This window comes from Microcaecilia unicolor, chromosome 3, assembly GCF_901765095.1.
Source record: "Microcaecilia unicolor chromosome 3, aMicUni1.1, whole genome shotgun sequence".
Classification (NCBI taxonomy): Eukaryota; Metazoa; Chordata; class Amphibia; order Gymnophiona; family Siphonopidae; genus Microcaecilia; species Microcaecilia unicolor.
Window position 1 is genome coordinate 202,255,499 of NC_044033.1, and position 18,169 is coordinate 202,273,667.

An 18,169-nucleotide genomic window follows, 5' to 3' on the forward strand; every position below is an offset into this window, starting at 1 on the left:
TACAAAATCCTACTACAAAACCTTTCATAAATTTTTTACAACATCTCTAAAATATCTCTGGATCAATTTAACAATAGCTTATTATGGGTCTGTTAATTGTTCTTGTTCATTATAGATTCATTCATATATTACGTGCTTCATTTCCTCCAGAGCCACTCATTATCAAAGTCTTCTCTCTTAACTGTCACTATCCAGAGAAAACTAAACACACCCCTGTATTGAACTCTTCTTATACCCTCAATTGTCGTTCAAGCTGAAAACCATAAATCACTGTGATATTCCAGTTGTAATCCTGCTATAATCAAGTCCTTGAAACAATAGCATTCAGATGTCCATCACTACAGTACCAATGACAACCGTCTTCTTTCCATACAAAGACCATTCAAGGAAACAGCTGTACACATAGCTTGTGTTTCGCCATAGGCTTCTTCAGGAGCCGTTCAATGTACCACCATAACGCAATGGTTGTTATTTTCACAGCAAATTCAGTCTTAAAGATATTCCCAGCACAACAACATCGGGCTGAACCGCCAAACTGCGTATGACAGACAGACAAATGCACACACACCCTGACAGACCCTCCTCCCTAACTACACGCTGGAATATGAGAAGGTAGCACAACCAAGGCAGCGGTTAACTGGTGAAAATCAGGTGAACATCATCAGGGATACAGCACTGAGGGACCAATTTCAAAAGGAGTTATGTATCTACTGGTGGCCGATAAATGCATAACTCCCCAAGCCTCTGATTTTCAAAGATCACGCTAATCACTCAGGCATCCTTTTACTAAGGTGCGCTGAAAAAAATGGCCTGCGCTGGTCCATTTTACAGCTCGCCTGCAATAAAGGCCTTTTCTTGGGGGCTGAAAATGGACGTGCGTCCATTTTGGGCCCGAGACCTTACCGCCAAGATCTCACGCGTTAACCGGGCGGTAATCATCAGCATGCTTACACTGCCGATTACCGCCCCCGGATAGAAAATAAAAATATTTTTTCGGACGCACATTAAAAATGGAATTACCGCCCGGGGGTTCGTGGTAGTTCCAAATTGACATGTGTGTTGAACACACCTTAGTAAAAGGACCCTTCAATCTGTATAATGTGTGGGCAGAGTTAGAGCACAGCAAGGATAGTAACACCTAATTATGGGGCCCCTGTAATAAAGATTACCGTGTGCTCATGGAATTCGAGCACGCTAGATGCTAAGGTAACATAGTAAATGACGGCAGATAAAGACCTGAACGGTCCATCCAGTCTGCCCAACAAGATAAACTCATTTTACATGGTATGTGATACTTTATACCAGAGTTTGATTTGTCCTTTCCTTTCTCAGGGCACAGACCGTACAAGTCTGCTCAGCACTGTTCTTGTACTAAGTTCTGAAGCTAACTTTGAAGCCCCTTAAAATTTACACTCCAGCCCATCCCTATCTATTCAGTCACGATCAGGGCGTAGACCATAGAAGTCTGCCCAGCTTCCCGTTTTGTTTCCAATTACCGGCGTCACCACCCAATCTCCTCTAAGATTCCACGGAACCATTCCTTCTAAACAGGATTACCATTTAGCTCCTTATTATTTTGCATGTCTAGTTTATTTTTCCTGCTACTCTTAGCTTTAATAGTGTGTTGGCTTTGCCAGTATATGCAATCTTTCCTATTCAAAATGTAGCTCTTTTCCATCTTCTATATTTTTATGTACTTTGTAAACTGCTGTGACCTGATAGTTAGCTATAGCGGTATAGCAAATTTTTAATAAACCATACGAAGCCCATAGATAGAAAACGAGCACCCGTCAGTTTCGTTAGAACAGCCTCTAGATTCATAATGGTGATTTTTCAGGTGCTATCCCCAAATTTTATAAATGTCATTCAAAATTGCATACACAAGTTTGGGCAACCAGGAAAATAGTGACAATAACTGAGCAATCGCACTAGGCGCTATGCTGTCAAGATATTTGCACAAATGTCTTAGTGCAACTGAAAAGACTCCCTCCAGGGTGCAGTATGTGCCATAGCTCTGCTCAGCCCAGCTCTGATCTTCCTCCTCCCTCCCTCCCCCTCCAATAAAAGTGGTAGATTTATTTTGGAAAGAATTTTCAGTGACGCTTTTCCTCCTCTCCCCACTGCAGTCTCCAAGATCTCAGAAGAGCTGGAGCGACTACATGCGCAGTACTCGGACACCGTCAGAAATGGTGAGAGACCATATCACCCTCTGCCTATCTGGCATTGGCACAGTGCTTTGGCCAATGTTTCTTAAAGTTTACACTGAGTTTTATTTTCTGTGTTTTTCTCACTTTATTTAGGACATCAGGTGGTGGAGGTTTGTTTTTTTTAGGTTTAATATCCTTTCTTTTTGTTGCTTTGCATTGATTTTTATTTTTTGGCCTTTTATTAAGTATTTTTTTTCCTCGCCCTTCTCCCAAGCCATGAATCAAATTTTTCTCCGACCGACATCCGTATGCATGCTCTATGTGTCCAGATAAATTAACACATCACATACTGTATCCACGCTATGTTAGTTTGGGGAGTCCCATGTCTTAATTCCAAAAGCTAGGGGTGAACAGCAGGGAAGGGGTCACCCCATTAGGATCTGCCAGGGACTTCAAGTGACTCGAATGTTGAACCAGCGTTTTTCTTAATATTAAGACTGACTTATAGGCAGCTTGCTGTCTCCTCAAGCCATAACCATGAATTTATTTATTTGTTACATTTGTACCCCACATTTTCCCACCTATTTGCAGGCTCAATGTAGCTTACATAATACCGTAAAGGCGTTCGCCAGTTGGTTGATAAATACAAGGTTATGTTGTGGTCGAATGAGGTAGTTGTGTATCAGGTACCATGAAGGTCGGAGGGAGTGAAGATTGTGTGTTGTCCAGTACGATCATTGGTTATGCTGTGTTGCTGGGTGTGGGGATTTACGTTGGATTGGTGGGGTAAGCCTTTTTGAAGAAGTTGGTTTTTAGTGATTTCCTGGTCATGGATTATTTTCACAGTTTTGGGGAGTCCATTCCATAGTTGTGCGCTTATGTAGGAAAAGCTGGATGCGTAAGTTGTTTTGTATTGATGATCCGATTCTGTTTCTGGTTGGTAGATCTATGAGGTCTGTCATGTATCCTGGGACTACGCTGTAGATGATTTTGGGAGGCATATTTTCAAAGTGTTTAGCCTTCCAAAGTTCCATAGGTTTCTATGGAACTTTGGAAGGCTAAGTGCTTTGAAAATATGCCTCTTTGTGAACCAAGGTGCAGATTTTGAAGATGATCCATTCTTTAATTGGGAGCCAGTGCAGCTTTTCTTGGAGGAGTTTAGCACTTTCGAAGCGTGCTTTACCAAATACCAGCCTGGCAGCTGTGTTTTGGGCGGTTTGGAGTTTTTTGGCGAGTTTTTCATTACATCCCGCATAGATTCCATTGCAGTAATCTGCGTGGCTTAAGACCATTGATTGTACAAGGTTTCAAAAAATTTCCCTCGGGAAAAAAGGTTTTATTCGTTTGTGTCCACATTGAATAGAACATTTTCTTTATTACGGAGTTTACTTGGCTCTCAAGGGTAAGGTTGCGGTCAATTGTGACGCCGAGTATTTTTAGGCTGTCTGAGGTAGGGAGGGTGTGTTCTGAGGTGGCCACCAGCCACTGAAATGCTTTGATGTTTCACTTATATATACTGTCATCTACCAACATTTGCTTATTTCCGATCTGACGAAGAAGGGCAACCTTCAAAAGCTAATCAAGAAATGTATTAAGTTATGTCCAATCAAAAAGGTATCATCTTATTTTCTTTTCCATGTTTTATTTTTGTTGATTTGATTAATTATGCAGTAAGTGATGGTCTTGAGAGTTCTTTCTTCAAGCGCCCACTGCTGCGTGACTAAACTGAAATTCTTTCCTGATTTTTGGGGAGAGGGTTTGTGATGCCACAGAATGACTCTACAGTTTGCCTCACTTGTGTGTGTGTTCACTCTACCCGGGGCCTGTCCTGGTTTACTGCTTTTGCCCCCTCCACTCCCATTGAAACCCGGTACCTCTAATGACAAGAAGCTGCAAGTACATAGATTCAGTGAGGCAGAACCAGGACTGTGATCCCTCATGATGGGTCAAAACCTTGGAAAGTTTGGGAGATGTTGTGTAAAACAAAACCCTTCTCTAGTGGGTTAATGGTGACTGCAGTTCTCACTTTCTGCCATGAGAGGGCAATCATGATACAGCTACCAAACCGATCCTCCGTCATTTACAAAAGACAGAATTTCACAACCTAGTTTTGTACGCAGACAGACATGGCTTTGTCTTTTTCTGTGGGCAAAGAAGAGGCAAAAAGCGTGCTTGCGTTAAAAATGCCATTCTGCATGTAATTTACTCCCCTAACCCTTGTTGTCTTTTAGGTTTCTAAATTAAGACAAAATCTCAGCTGAAAACTTAGGCTCCTAGGTTTGGCTGAAAATAGAACACACATTTGGAAACCTGATTATAGGAACTCAGCTTTTTTTTTTGTCACCCAAATTCTGGTATTTCTTCACTGTAGAATCCACTATAATTGTACTATTCATGGGGTGCGGATATACTAGTATCCTAGAACTAAATCACGAACTAATCCGCTGTCTAAGAAATTACTATATTATAAACTGTATGCAAAACAGTATATCTCTTGCAAGAAAATAGGCCTCAAAGAGCTCCTAGATATTGATAAATCTATTGGAGCTGAAACAGATCACAAGGATCTTACCTTCATCAATGGCCAAAAAACTCTTTAAACAATATAGTGCTTCCTGCAGTATTGATAGTATCTGTAATCACTGTGCCTTTTTATATATACTTATATTTTTGTTTTCACATGCTAAATAGAACTGTTGGTACCAACACGTATCTTTTTAAAGGTGGTACTCTTGGACCGCGTTGCCCAAACAGATGCTGTGCTGTCTTCACCTTCTGTGCCCCTGAGCCGACGATGGCCAGCGTTTCGCAATGCTGCTTCAGGGTCAGACAGAGCACCTCTTAAAAAACAGCCTAATTCCCTGACTTTCAAGGGCTAGTTTCTCTCCTTCCAACTGGAGTATGCTTCACGAGAGGGCCTAGGAAATGTGAAGCAAACCCCAGTTGGAAGGAGAGAAACTAGCCCTTGAAAGTCAGGGAATTAGGCTGTTTTTTAAGAGGTGCTCTGTCTGCAGGAAGGGAGAAGGGCTTGCTGTGAAGCTGTCCTGGGAGGCTGCTCAGAAGCACAGGATAAAGACAGCAAGGAGGCACCGAGACCCTGAAGCAGCATTGCGAAACGCTGGCCATCATCGGCTCGGGGGCACAGAAGGTGAAGACAGCACAGCACCTGTTTGGGCAACGCGGTCCAAGAGTACCACCTTTAAAAAGATAAGTGTTGGTACCAACAGTTCTATTTAGCATGTGAAAATAAGTATATATAAAAAGGCACAGTGATTACAGATACTATCAATACTGCAGGAAGCACTATACTGTTTAAAGGTTTTTTTGGCCAATGATGAAGGTAAGATCCTTGTGATCTGTTTCAGCTCCGATAGATTTATCAGTATCTAGGAGCTCTTTGAGGCCTTTTTTCCTGCAAGAGATATACTGTTTTGCATACAGTTTATAATATAGTCATTTCTTAGACAGCGGATTATTTCGCGATTTTATTCTAGGATTTCTTCACTGTAGACACATCGGCAGTCCCCTGATTTTCTTCTGTCTTTGCATTCAGTCTTAAAAGTCTACAGGCACCAGTGTCCTATCTACTTCCCAACACTCTTGTGTTTTCAGTGTCAGAGACTACGCTGAAGGCGATGACGGAGCAGGGAGAAGCCAGGACTGATATGCAGAGAGCCCTCCAGGAGCTGCAGGACAACAGTGGTAAGAGATGATGGCAGATAGATTCTCAATCTTCGAAAGTTGCACCTGGAACATAGACGTCAAAATTTCAGAATGCTTGGGGATGCCAAATACAATACTAATTAACCCTACCTAGACACCCTGAAGTCAGGGGCTTAGCCAGACTTCGGCGGGAGGGGGTCCAGAGCCTGAGGTGAGGGGGCACATTTTAGCCCCCCCCCTGCTGACGACCCTCTCGATCCCCCTCCCGCCGCCAACCCTCTCCCGCCGTCGCCTACCTTTGCTGGCGGGGGACCCCAATCCCCACCAGCCGGGGTCCTCTTCTTCCTGCGAAGGCTTTGTTCTGTTTCTGACGTCCTACACGTTGTACGTGCAGGACATCAGACTCACAGAAACAGAACGAAGCCTGGCTGATCTGCAAGGCTTCGTTCTGTTTCTGTGAGTCTGACATCAGAAACAGAACGAAGCCTTCGCGGGAAGAAGAGGACCTCCTCGGCTGGCAGGGATTGGGGTCCCCCGCCAGCAAAGGTAGCCCACGGCGATGGCGGCAGGAGGGGGGGGGGTCGAGAGGGTCGTTGGCAGGGGAGTCCAGGGCCAAATCTATGGGGGCCCAGGCCCCCTGGCCCCACGTAGCTACGCCACTGCCTGAAGTAGGGTGCTTGAAACTCGCTGGCACCCACAAACCAGGCTCCTATGACATGGAGTGCTTGAGGGAGGATCAGGAACAATCCAGAGTAAACACCAAGATAGTTAAGGAAAGTGATTGGCTCCAGTTTTTAATCCATGCATTTCTATCTCCTGCTTCTTAAAGAAGTTGGATGTGTAGGTCTTTGAATGCAGTGGTAACCCTCACCTGTCAGGCCATGAGGTGGGGAGATGCCATGTTCCACACCATCATCGTGAACTGTAAAGTCTTTCAAATCTTTATGGAGACACTTGTGTTTCTGTATCTTCAGTGGCCAAGGATTTGGAAGATGCAAGGAAGGACCGAGAGAAAATCAGGACCGAGGTGAACAATGAAATGGAAGCGTTACACAAAAAAATAGGTGAGACGTTAAAAGCCTCAAGCCCATCCTACTATTAATCATTTCTATAGCACTACTAGACGTACACAGCACATCCAGGTACTTTCTCTGACTCTAGTGGGCTCTCAATATGTTTTTGTACCTAGGGCAGTGGAGGGTTAAGCAACTTGTCCAGGGTCACAAGGAGCTGCAGTGGGATTTGAACCCAGTTCCCCAGGTACTCAGCGCACTGCTCTAGTCCATCCATATCTGTTCTGTGTCATAGCCTCGAACACATTCTCGAATCCATTCACCTCCCTCCTGAATATCAGTCCGATAACATTTCCCTGTATCGTCTCCGTGTTGCAACTTACCCCTATAACACATCCCTGTATCTCATTCTCACAACCATTCCAGAAAAAGACCAACTGGCCCATCCAATAATTTCCACTTCCAAGTACATATCTCAGCTTTCATCCATTCAGCATGATCACGTGAGATAGTTTTCCTTATCCAGGATATCTTCTTTCCCTGTAAGCCACCATCCGGAGTGGCTGAGCATACAAGATCCCCACTTTAGTTATCATCCAGCACGCCTTCTCTTCCCTCATGTAACCATAAAGCTTCAAAATATTCTTACTGTCTGAAATTTGCACCTATTATGTCTGGCTAATGGTTTCCCTTTTAGCCAAAAAGAATCGATGTGTCCCCTCAGGCTGTGTTTAAGGCAGGGTTGACGACAGTATGAATATATTGGATATTAAAGTTTACACACAGGTAATCAGGCCATGGAAGTAACAGGTACAAAGTTCATAGGTATTAGTGGACAATTTTGAAAGGGAAAAATCATACATGCTTTCTCTTTGAAAATTAGGTATGAGGTTCACAGGTACTTGGCAGGCCATTTAGTTGACTGTTTGAAAACTACCCCCTCTAGGTCAGGTTCATTACGATTGGTTCTACACAGGTGCACTTGACCTGCTACTCTAAGGAATTAGCCAGCTTTTTTCTGAAAATCTTGAACTCATTTGCTCTTTCTGGGCCGATGTCATGAGATCACCGTGTTCATGCTAATGATTGTAGCTTTTGGTCCTTCTTCTTGTACCCACCTGGGTGTATCACATTGTTATTTCTCACAGACTCAACCTGCACACTTTGCCGATGTCCACAAGACTGGCACTGGAACCAGGGATCTTGTTATTACTTTTCGACGGACAACAGAAACTGGGAAAGTGCTCAAGAGTTCTGCATCTCTAAGAGCGCTCACCTGCTGATTGTCGAAGAGGATGAAACGGTGAATAATTCTGATGCGAGTGAAATGATCATTAGATGTGGAGGCACCATTGAACTTCCTTATGCTCAAGAGATTCTCGACTACATGACCACATCCTTCTGCATAGACTTCAATGGTATCACCCTCTTAAATGTCTGTTCCCTATATCATTGACCCCCATGGACTTCAATGGTATCAGCCTCTTAAATATCTGTTCCCAACATCATTGACCCCCATAGATTTCAATGGTATCAAATATCTCTTCCCAACATCATTGACCCCCATAGATTTCAATGGTATCAGCCTCTGAAATATCTCTTCCCAACATCATTGACCTCTATAGACTTCAATGGTATCAGCCTCTTAAATATCTCTTCCCAACATCATTGACCTCTATAGACTTCAATGGTCAGACTCTTAAATATCTCTTCCCAACATCATTGACTTCTACAGACTTCAATGGTCAGACTCTTAAATATCTCTTCCCAACATCATTGACCTCTACAGACTTCAATGGTGTCACCCTTTTATGGCGTGACCCTCTTAAGTATCTGTTCTCTATATCATTGACCCCCATGGATTTCAATGGTAATATCTCTTCCCAACATCATTGACCTCTATAGACTTCAATGGTATCACCCTCTTAAGTATCTTCTACCCCCATCTTTATATGTGCTGAAGGCAAGAACACATCCTTTAGCAGGCTTAGTAGGTTGGAAAGTATGAAGCAATTGCCCTGTAACCAGCAGAGCCAGCTTGTTCGCACTGTGGGCAGGTGAGCTGGAGAATGTGGCAAAGGGACTATAACCTCACATGCAGTAACAATGAGTGGAATAGGTGACCGTGGGGTAACTGGTGGTCTTTTTAGCAGCTTCTGCTGTATTGTCATGTGGTATGAATTCTTTTCCCACTCAGAGATATTTACTGGATTATATCAAGCCACACAGCTATTGGATTGGTCTTCGTAAAAAAGCAAATGTTTGGACGTGGGTTGATGGGAAGCCTCTAACATTTAGGTAAGTCAGTTTTCAGGTAATCTGAGTGCCTTAGATTGGCATATCTATTGAGGCTTAAACCAATGGCAAGGCAGCTTTAGCAGGGCTTTGTGATATAATAAGGGGGTGAGGAGGAGAGAAAATCCTTACCCTCAGCCCAGAGAGTTTCTGGATTACAAGAATCACATTAAAACCTTGATACACCCATCACCTATCCTCCCCAGTGTTAAAAAGTGGTCAGCCAAAGCGTGGTCAGTTTTCCCTTTAAAAATGGTACAATAAGGAGCACACAGAAGGGCATTTTTGAACGGGGATGCCCATTTTTGAGGACGTCCCCGCGAAGGGGCGGGGCATCCCGTATTATCGAAACAAGATGGGCGTCCATCTTTCGCTTCAATAATACGGTCGGGGACGCCCAAAGCTCAACATTTAGGTCGACCTAAATGTTGAGATGGTCGCCCTTAGAGATGGACAACCTCGGTTTTCGCCGATAATGGAGACTAAATCCATGCCCTTTGGTCGTAGGAGCCAGTATTTGTAGTGCACTGGTCCCCCTCACATGCCAGGACACCAACCGGGCATCCTAGGGGGCGCTGCAGTGGACTTCACAAATTGCTCCCAGGTGCATAGCTCCCTTACCTTCGGTGCTGAGCCCCCCCCAACTGTACACAACTACCATAGCTCTAAGGGGTAAAGGAGGGGCACCTAGATGTGGGTACAGTGGGTTTCGGAGGGCTCACATCTACCACCACAAGTGTAACAGGTGGGTGGGGATGGGCCTGGGTCCATCTGCCTGAAGTGCACTGCACCCACTAAAAACTGCTCCAGGGACCTGCATACTGCTGTGATGGAGCTGGGTATGACATTTGAGGTTGGCATTGAGGCTGGAAAAAATTTTTTTTTAATTTTTATTTTTAGGGTGGGAGGGGGTTGGTGACCACTGGGGGAGTAAGGGGAGGTCATCCCCGATTCCCTCCGGTGGTCATCTGGTCAGATCGGGCACCTTTTTGAGGCTTGATCATGAAAAAAATTGGACAAAGTAAAGTCGGCCAAGTGCTCATCAGGGACGCCCTTCTTTTTTCCATTATCGGCTGAGGACACCCATCTCTTAACCACGCCCCCATAAGCTTGGGTCATCCCCGCGATGGAAAGCAGTTGAGGACGCCCAAAATTGGCTTTCCATTATGCCGATTTGGGCGACCCTGAGAGGACACCTATCTCCCGATTTGTGTCGGAAGATGGGCGTCCTCTTTCGATTATGCCGCTGACAGTGAAACAACCAGCTGAGCGGCACACTGCAGACTTTGTCACAATAATGGTAGATTTTCAGTCAGATCTGGGGACTTGATAGTATCACCAGTTTCTGAAAACTTTAGGCCTGCAGTTCATTTGTTTAGATTTAAGTGTTTAAGGGGTCTTTTTACTAAAGCACCCTTTCAAATATCAGATCAGAACAACCACATACGAAATTCCATGCCACCCTGAAAACTTCTCTCTTCCCCTGAAGCTCAGTTGGCCGAAGCGGCCTGCTGTAATCAGTGTTCACTCCTATATCCCCCCACACGCACACTTTTTCTGTACTACAATTGTGGTTCTTGTCCCCCATTTCTGGTAAACTGCCTTGGTTGTTTTCATGAAAGGCCTGAAATAAACAATAAAAACAGACCCCGATATCCAAACCGTCTCTCGCTGTCCACGCTGAACCCGAAAATTCAATGCCAAGCCATTTCCAGTGAATGGCATTGAATATCTGGGGGTTTTTCAGCTGGTTTGAAGATAACCGGCTATGTCGACATATCAGTATTTGACACGGCCAAATATGACCATCAAACCCAGTTTAAAAATCAGTGGATTGCTGGTTATATTGTCAGCCGCTAACCGCGAATACGCAGCGGAGGACAGCCGGTTAGCATCTGTTTTGACCAGTTAAATAGCGCTAAATATCGGGCAGGTTATGGTTTGTGGCATTTTGCCTATTAGCTGACACGCACTTGGCATGCATTATTTTTTTTAATGTTTTTTTTAGAGAGGATGGAGAATGAGCATTATCCAGCTGCTTGTTCACATTGGTGCATGCTAACCGATCAACACTGAGTTAATGTGGGAGCATTAAAGAGGCAATTCCATAGAGGACCCCAAAAATTAGGTGCTGATAGTATTCTATAAGGGCATCTGGGCGTCCAGAACATAACAGTAGCCCAAGTGGGTCAGACCAATGGCCCATCTAGCCCACGATCCTGTTTTCCAAACCAGGTCACAAGTACCTGGCAGAAACAGAAATCATGGCAACATTCCATGCTACAAGTACCAGGGCAAGCAGTTGCTTCCCATGTCTGTCTCAATAGCAGACTATGGACTTTTCCTCCAGGAAGCTGTCCAAACTTTTTATAACCATTTAAATTTTTACAAGCGATAAAACAACTTGCTGGAAATACAGACAAAGTAATATATAGAAATGATTTCAGTCAGGTAATTCTATTCTCTTCCTTAGACCACTAAATAGGGAGAGTGAAACAAGACAAGGAGATCAATTAAATAGTAAACAGAAAAAAAAACCCTGTGGTATTAACCTGATTATCCCCAGATATTACTCGTCTAATTTATTATTCCGCGTTGATCATCTAGTTGGCTTCTTCAAGACCAAATACGGCGTATAGTCAATTCATGTCATTGAGAACATACTTATTGTCCAGGTTTTAGTTAGAAATAATACATCTGATTACATTCTCTCTCTTTTAAAAACCAGAAATTGTTTAACAATACATATACTTAAGTCTCTAATTCAACTCTAATTCAAATCCCACTGATTAAAGTAATCCCAGTTTTCACAGGCTTCACTCCTTTTAAAGTAATAATTGAGGAAATATTTCTGAGGAAAACTTTAGGAGTCATACCCGGAACTCTGGGAAAAAAACAATAATCTCAATATTAATCATCTAATATAATAAAACGCACCGTGAACGTTCTGAAGCCAACGTTCTGTGAAGCCGGAAACTTGAAGCCGGAAGCTTCAAACCCTGAAGCCTTGAAGCCTTGAAGCCATCTGACGTCACTCCCAGGCTGAGGCTGAAGGGTTCAGCCTGCCGTCTCTGCCCCGCCCTCGCGACAAAACAAACAAATCCGGAAGCGAAACGTCAGGGAAGGAGGCGGCGCTCCCGACGTCTAGCCTTCCCTTCGCTGTGTTCCGCCTTCAAAACAAGGCGGAACACAGCGAAGGGAAAGCTAGACGTCGGGAGCGCCGCCTCCTTCCCTGACGCTTCGCTGCACGAACCGCCACGGAGGTAAAGTTAAAAAGAATAAAAAAAAAAAAAAGATGCATGGATGCGAAGGGGGGAGGGGCATGGATGCGAAGGGGGGGGGAGAAGAGGGCGGGCCAGGCTGGGACATGGGAGAGAGCGTAGCATGGATGCGAGGGGGGGGGGGGGACATGGAAGGGCGAGAGGGGACTTGCTGGAAAAGGATGAATGGAGGCGGCAGGGGACAGAGGAGCATGGATGGGCATGGATTGGGAGGGCAGGACTCAGAGAGGGAAATTGCTGGATAGGGAAAAATGGAGGGGCCAGGTGACAGATGAGCATGGATGGGCATGGATTGGAAGGGCAGGACTCAGGGAGAGGGGAATTGCTGGATAGGGATGAATGGAGGGGACAGATGGGCATGGATGGATATGGATTGCAGAGCAGGCCTCAGGCAGAGAGGGAAAATGCTGGATAGGGAAAAATGGAGGGGCCAGGTGACAGAGGAGCATGGATGGGCATGGATTGGAAGGGCAGGACTCAGGGAGAGGGGAATTGCTGGATAGGGATGAATGGAGGGGACAGATGGGCATGGATGGATATGGATTGCAGAGCAGGCCTCAGGCAGAGAGGGGAAATGCTGGATAGGGAAAAATGGAGGGGCCAGGTGACAGATGAGCATGGATGGGCATGGATTGGAAGGGCAGGACTCAGGGAGAGGGGAATTGCTGGATAGGGATGAATGGAGGGGACAGATGGGCATGGATGGATATGGATTGCAGAGCAGGCCTCAGGCAGAGAGGGAAAATGCTGGATAGGAAAAAATGGAGGGGCCAGGTGACAGAGGAGCATGGATGGGCATGGATTGGAAGGGCAGGACTGGAAGGGCAGGACTCAGGGAGAGGGGAATTGCTGGATAGGGATGAATGGAGGGGACAGATGGGCATGGATGGATATGGATTGCAGAGCAGGCCTCAGGCAGAGAGGGGAAATGCTGGATAGGGAAAAATGGAGGGGCCAGGTGACAGATGAGCATGGATGGGCATGGATTGGAAGGGCAGGACTCAGGGAGAGGGGAATTGCTGGATAGGGATGAATGGAGGGGACAGATGGGCATGGATGGATATGGATTGCAGAGCAGGCCTCAGGCAGAGAGGGGAAATGCAGGATAGCGATGAATGGAGGGGGCAGGTGACAGACAAACATGGATGGCCATGGATTGGGAGGGCAGGGCTCAGGGACAGAGGGGAATTGCTGGAAAAGGATGAATGGAGGGGGCAGGGGACAGATGGCCATGGATTGGGAGGGCACGGCTCACACTCTCTCTCTCATATACAATGTCTTTCTGACTCTCACTCTCACACACTCTGTCTCACACTGTATCACATTCACTCTCTATGTGCCACACAGTCACTCACACACTCGCTTGGTCTCATACACTCACTCAAACAGAGAATCTGTGTCTCACACACACTCTCTCTCTCGCCCACACACACACACTCTCACTCACACTGTGTCTCACATACACACTTGCACACACTCTCATTCTCACACACACACTCTCTCACAAACACACTCACACCCAGACTCACGCTCTCTCTCACACAATCACACTTTCACTCTGACTCTCAAACAGACACTCTCACATACACTCTCCCAAACATACACACTCCGAGGAAAACCTTGCTAGCGCCCGTTTCATTTGTGTCAGAAACGGGCCTTTTTTACTAGTCTATAATAATATTCATTTTATTATTCAAAGTTTCTGGTCTATTATCATTTTCAAAATCATAACCACTTCTTGCTCATGTAGAATCATTTGTTATATCAATTTTTCACTCTCAAAGGGTTCAGTTAAATTGTCCATGTAACTCTCTAATAAAATTATATCTGAAACAAAATTATTTACTGCCACCGTTAAGTCCCGAAGCGCCTTCTGGATGGTATTCAATGTAACCTCCATGGGAGTCAAAAACTCCAAGTTGATTTCTCTTAGGTGTTTAGGAGTGGTTCCGCCGATTCGGGTTCTGCTGTAAACGTCCTCCGTTTCAGCATATGCCTCTAACTCACTCCTCCACTCCTTTGGACATGGTGGTTGAATAATTCGGGAGCGATGGAGTTGTTTTTTCCAGGTCCAAGAGCATTGACGCTCCTTCGCTGGCGCTAATCTGCTAACTGTGGGCAGTTCGTCGCGCAGCGGTCCCGCACTTGCTGCTCAGGGGACAAAACGTTGGCCATCAGCGGCTGACCGCTGGTTGTCCCCTTCCTCTCAGTTAAGGTAACTGCAATTGTAGAGAGGAAATTTACGTAAAGAAGACGAAACTTCAGAGGGCAGCTGGGCCGTTGAGCATATGAACTTTTCAGGTTGCCATCTTACCACTCTCCCAGTTTGGGACACTCTTTGTCTGGTTTCTCCTCAGAGGCCTGTCTGATATGGGTAACCCTTCAGCATAGCCCTCTGAGTCATTGAAACACAGATGCCCCTCCACCACAACAAGGTGGTGTCCCTTCAGAGGGGCCAAACCTTTTTTAAACCCAGATACGCTAACTGCTGTTACCACATCCACCGGCAAAGAGTTCCAGAGCTTAACTATTCGTTGACTGAAAAAATATTTCCTCCTATTTGTTTTAAAAGTATTTCCATGTAACTTCCTCGAGTATCCCCTAGTTTTTGTACTTTTGGAATAAGTAAAAAATTGATTTACTTCTACTTGTTCTACACCACTCTGCATTTTCTAGACCTCAATCATATCTCCCCTTATCCTGTTTCTCTCCCCCCCCCCCCAAAAAAAATTGGGTAAGCAAAATTATCTTTGTGAAGCACGAGGAAGCAGAAATCACAAGGGAATTTCTGCTGAACATGTTCTGAATTCAGATAAACGCCAATTGTCCAAATTTAATTATTCTGTAGGAAGACAATCTGAGAATTCGTTTGCGACAAAGGTGCTGTAAGACTGTCCTTTGGTGAGTTCAAAACTGTTAATTAGTTGTGAAATTAAAGGATCAATACTGAAAGCTGTTTGGTGTAGTTATCAACGTGGGCTACCGTTGACATGTTATTTTACGCAGTGAGACCTAGTTAATAATAACTGGGGTTGACAGTATAATAACCTGTCTTAATGGTAGCCCATGTTGATAACTTCCCTCCTTAATTAAAAGAAAAAAGAAATGTCTGTAGAAATCGGAATCACATAAAGGTGAGCCAAGTATAGGACAATCAAGCCATTGTGACATCACTGATGAGGTTGACTCTTAGGGACTGGTGGAATGAGGCATTATGACATCACTGATTGACTCTTAGGGGAGTGGTGGAATGAGGCATTATGACATCACAGTATCAGAAGTGAGCCAAGAATAGAGCAATCAAGTCATTGTGACATCACTGATAAGGTTGGCTCTTATTGGTGGAATGAGGCTTTATGACATCAGAATATCAGCTCAGGTTACCAGACACTGAAACTGGGGACGTTATCAATGTGGGCTATCATTAAGATGGGCTGTTTTTATCAGTAACTTGTGCAATTTTAGCATAGGTTCTATTTTTATGCAATAAGACGTTCCTAATAACTAGGGTCAACAGTAAAATAACATCTTAGCATTGTTAACTACACCCCAAACAGGTAGAAAAGGCCCCTAGCCAATTAAATGGTACTGATCAGACTCTCATACTGGTCCTGTTGGCCACAGAACTGTCCGGGTAGTGCCAGAATGGTCCAGGGATGGAATTCAGCTGCTACTTGGACAGATTACCACATAAAATGAAGTCCAAGCTGCTCGGTTAGCTTCTCTGGTACTTGGGTAAGTGCCAGTAGCCCGCATATGCCCAGATGTGGCACTGCATTGAATATCCAGGGATAAGACCATACTAGCAGCATTTTGAAAAACACTGATGGTCACTGACCCGTAAAGCTATGGTAATGTAATTGTATTGTAACTGTATAATATTGTTTTGTGTGTTAAAATCTGGTTGTAAAAGTCTTTTCCTCTCCTCAGCAAGTGGAATTATGGGGAGCCGAACAACATGAGACAGCAGGAACACTGCGCCGAGATGTATGTCACTGGTAAATGGAATGACTTTGACTGCTCCATCCAAAAACAGTGGATCTGTGAGAAAAAATGAGTCTTCCAGCTTCAGAAACATAAGAACATAGGAGTAACATAACATAGTAAATGACAGCAGATAAAGACCTGTACGGTCCATCCAGTCTGCCCAACAAGATAAACTCATTTTACATGGTATGTAATACTTTATACCCGAGTTTGATTTCTCCTTGCCTTTCTCAGGGCACAGACCATAGAGGTCTGCCCAGTACTGTTCTTGTACTAAGTTCTGAAGCTAACATCGAAGCCCCTTAAATTTACACTCCAGCCCATCCCTTATCTATTCAGTCACGATCATGGCGTAGACCGTAGAACTCTGCCCAGCTCCCATTTTGTTTCCAGTTACCGGCATCGCTACCCAATCTCTGCTAAGATTCCACGGAACCATTCCTTCTAAACAGGATTCCTTTGTGTTTATCCCACGCATGTTTGAATTCCATTACCGTTTTCATCTCAGCCATACTGGGTCAGACCAATGGTCCATCTAGCCCAGTATCCTGTTTTCCAAACACTGGCCAAGCCAGGTCACAAATACCTAGCAACATTCCATGTAGAATCCCAAAGAGTAGCAAGATTCCGTTCAGAGTATCAACATTCCATAATACAAATCCTGGAGCAAGCAGTTGCTTCCCATGTCTGTCTCTGTAGCAGACTATGGACTTTTCATCCAGGAATTTGTCCAAACCTTTTTTAAACCCAGATAGGCTAACCACTGTTACCACGTCCTCTAGCAAACAGTTCCAGAGCTGAACTATTCATTGAGTGAAAAAATATTTCCTCCTATTTGTTTTAAAAGTATTTCCATGTAACTTCCTCGAGTATCCTCTAGTCTTTGTACTTTTGGAACGAGTAAAAAATCGATTTACTTCTACTCGTTCTACACCACTCAGGATTTTGTAGACCTCAATCATATCTCCCCTCATCCGTCTCTTTTCCAAGCTGAAGAACCCTAACCTCTTTAGCCTTTCCTCATACGAGAAGAGTTCCATCCTCTTTAACATTTTGGTCTCTGTTCTTTGAACCTTTTTTGAGATACGGCGACCAGAACTGAATGCAATACTGAAGGTGCGGGCGCACCATGGAGCGATAAAAAGGCATTATAATATTTTCGGTCTTATTCACCATCCCTTTCCTAATAATTCATAGCATCCTGTTTGCTTTTTTGGCCGCAATATCAAAGCAAAAATTACAACAACTGACCTCTAACTAGGCTGTTCTCATTGAGAGGCTGCATGTAAAAACCCTCAATACAGACTCAGCAACTAGTGAGATGTCCAAAGCTTCAAGAAGCAATTTAGTAACAACACAGCATTCAATGCAATTCCAGGCTTGGAGGCCAAAGCTGAGTACTTTGACATGTGTTTAAGATATTAAGTGACACTGAACTGTCCAGTATTGTCTGATGTTGTTTGCCAATCTATTGTTCAAGTGTTGTGTTGCATCTGCCAAGGTTTACTGGACCAGATCTATGGCATGGTAAAAGCCTCTCCCCAAACAGTAAGCAATGCAACTAAAGCCTTAGTTGTATCTTGTAAAGAGCCTGCAGTGTATAAGTCACGTCCTGCCTGTGTTACACAACTTGCATGTAAATAAAATCCCTATTGAGACCCTGTTGCTGAGTTATAACTTATCATTGGAGGGACCTCCAACCTGTCAGCGGTGGCCAATGTGCCGTCAACTTCTATCATCATTGTTCAACAAGAATTAGCCCTGTAAGACACAACTGCCACTG

General features: G+C 44.5%; 1 protein-coding gene across 1 annotated transcript in view; it reads left to right on the forward strand.

The window, feature by feature from the left end:
• Positions 1-16,505, forward strand: part of CLEC4G (C-type lectin domain family 4 member G) — a 43,011-nt gene extending 26,506 nt beyond the window's left edge. The window contains exons 8-13 of the mRNA XM_030197158.1: positions 2,127-2,189; positions 5,760-5,849; positions 6,785-6,874; positions 7,972-8,126; positions 9,021-9,121; positions 16,330-16,505. Coding sequence (XP_030053018.1) covers positions 2,127-2,189; positions 5,760-5,849; positions 6,785-6,874; positions 7,972-8,126; positions 9,021-9,121; positions 16,330-16,456 — 626 coding nt within the window. The 3' untranslated portion in view covers positions 16,457-16,505. The remainder of the gene's footprint in view (positions 1-2,126; positions 2,190-5,759; positions 5,850-6,784; positions 6,875-7,971; positions 8,127-9,020; positions 9,122-16,329) is intronic.
• Positions 16,506-18,169: the final 1,664 nt, after the last annotated feature.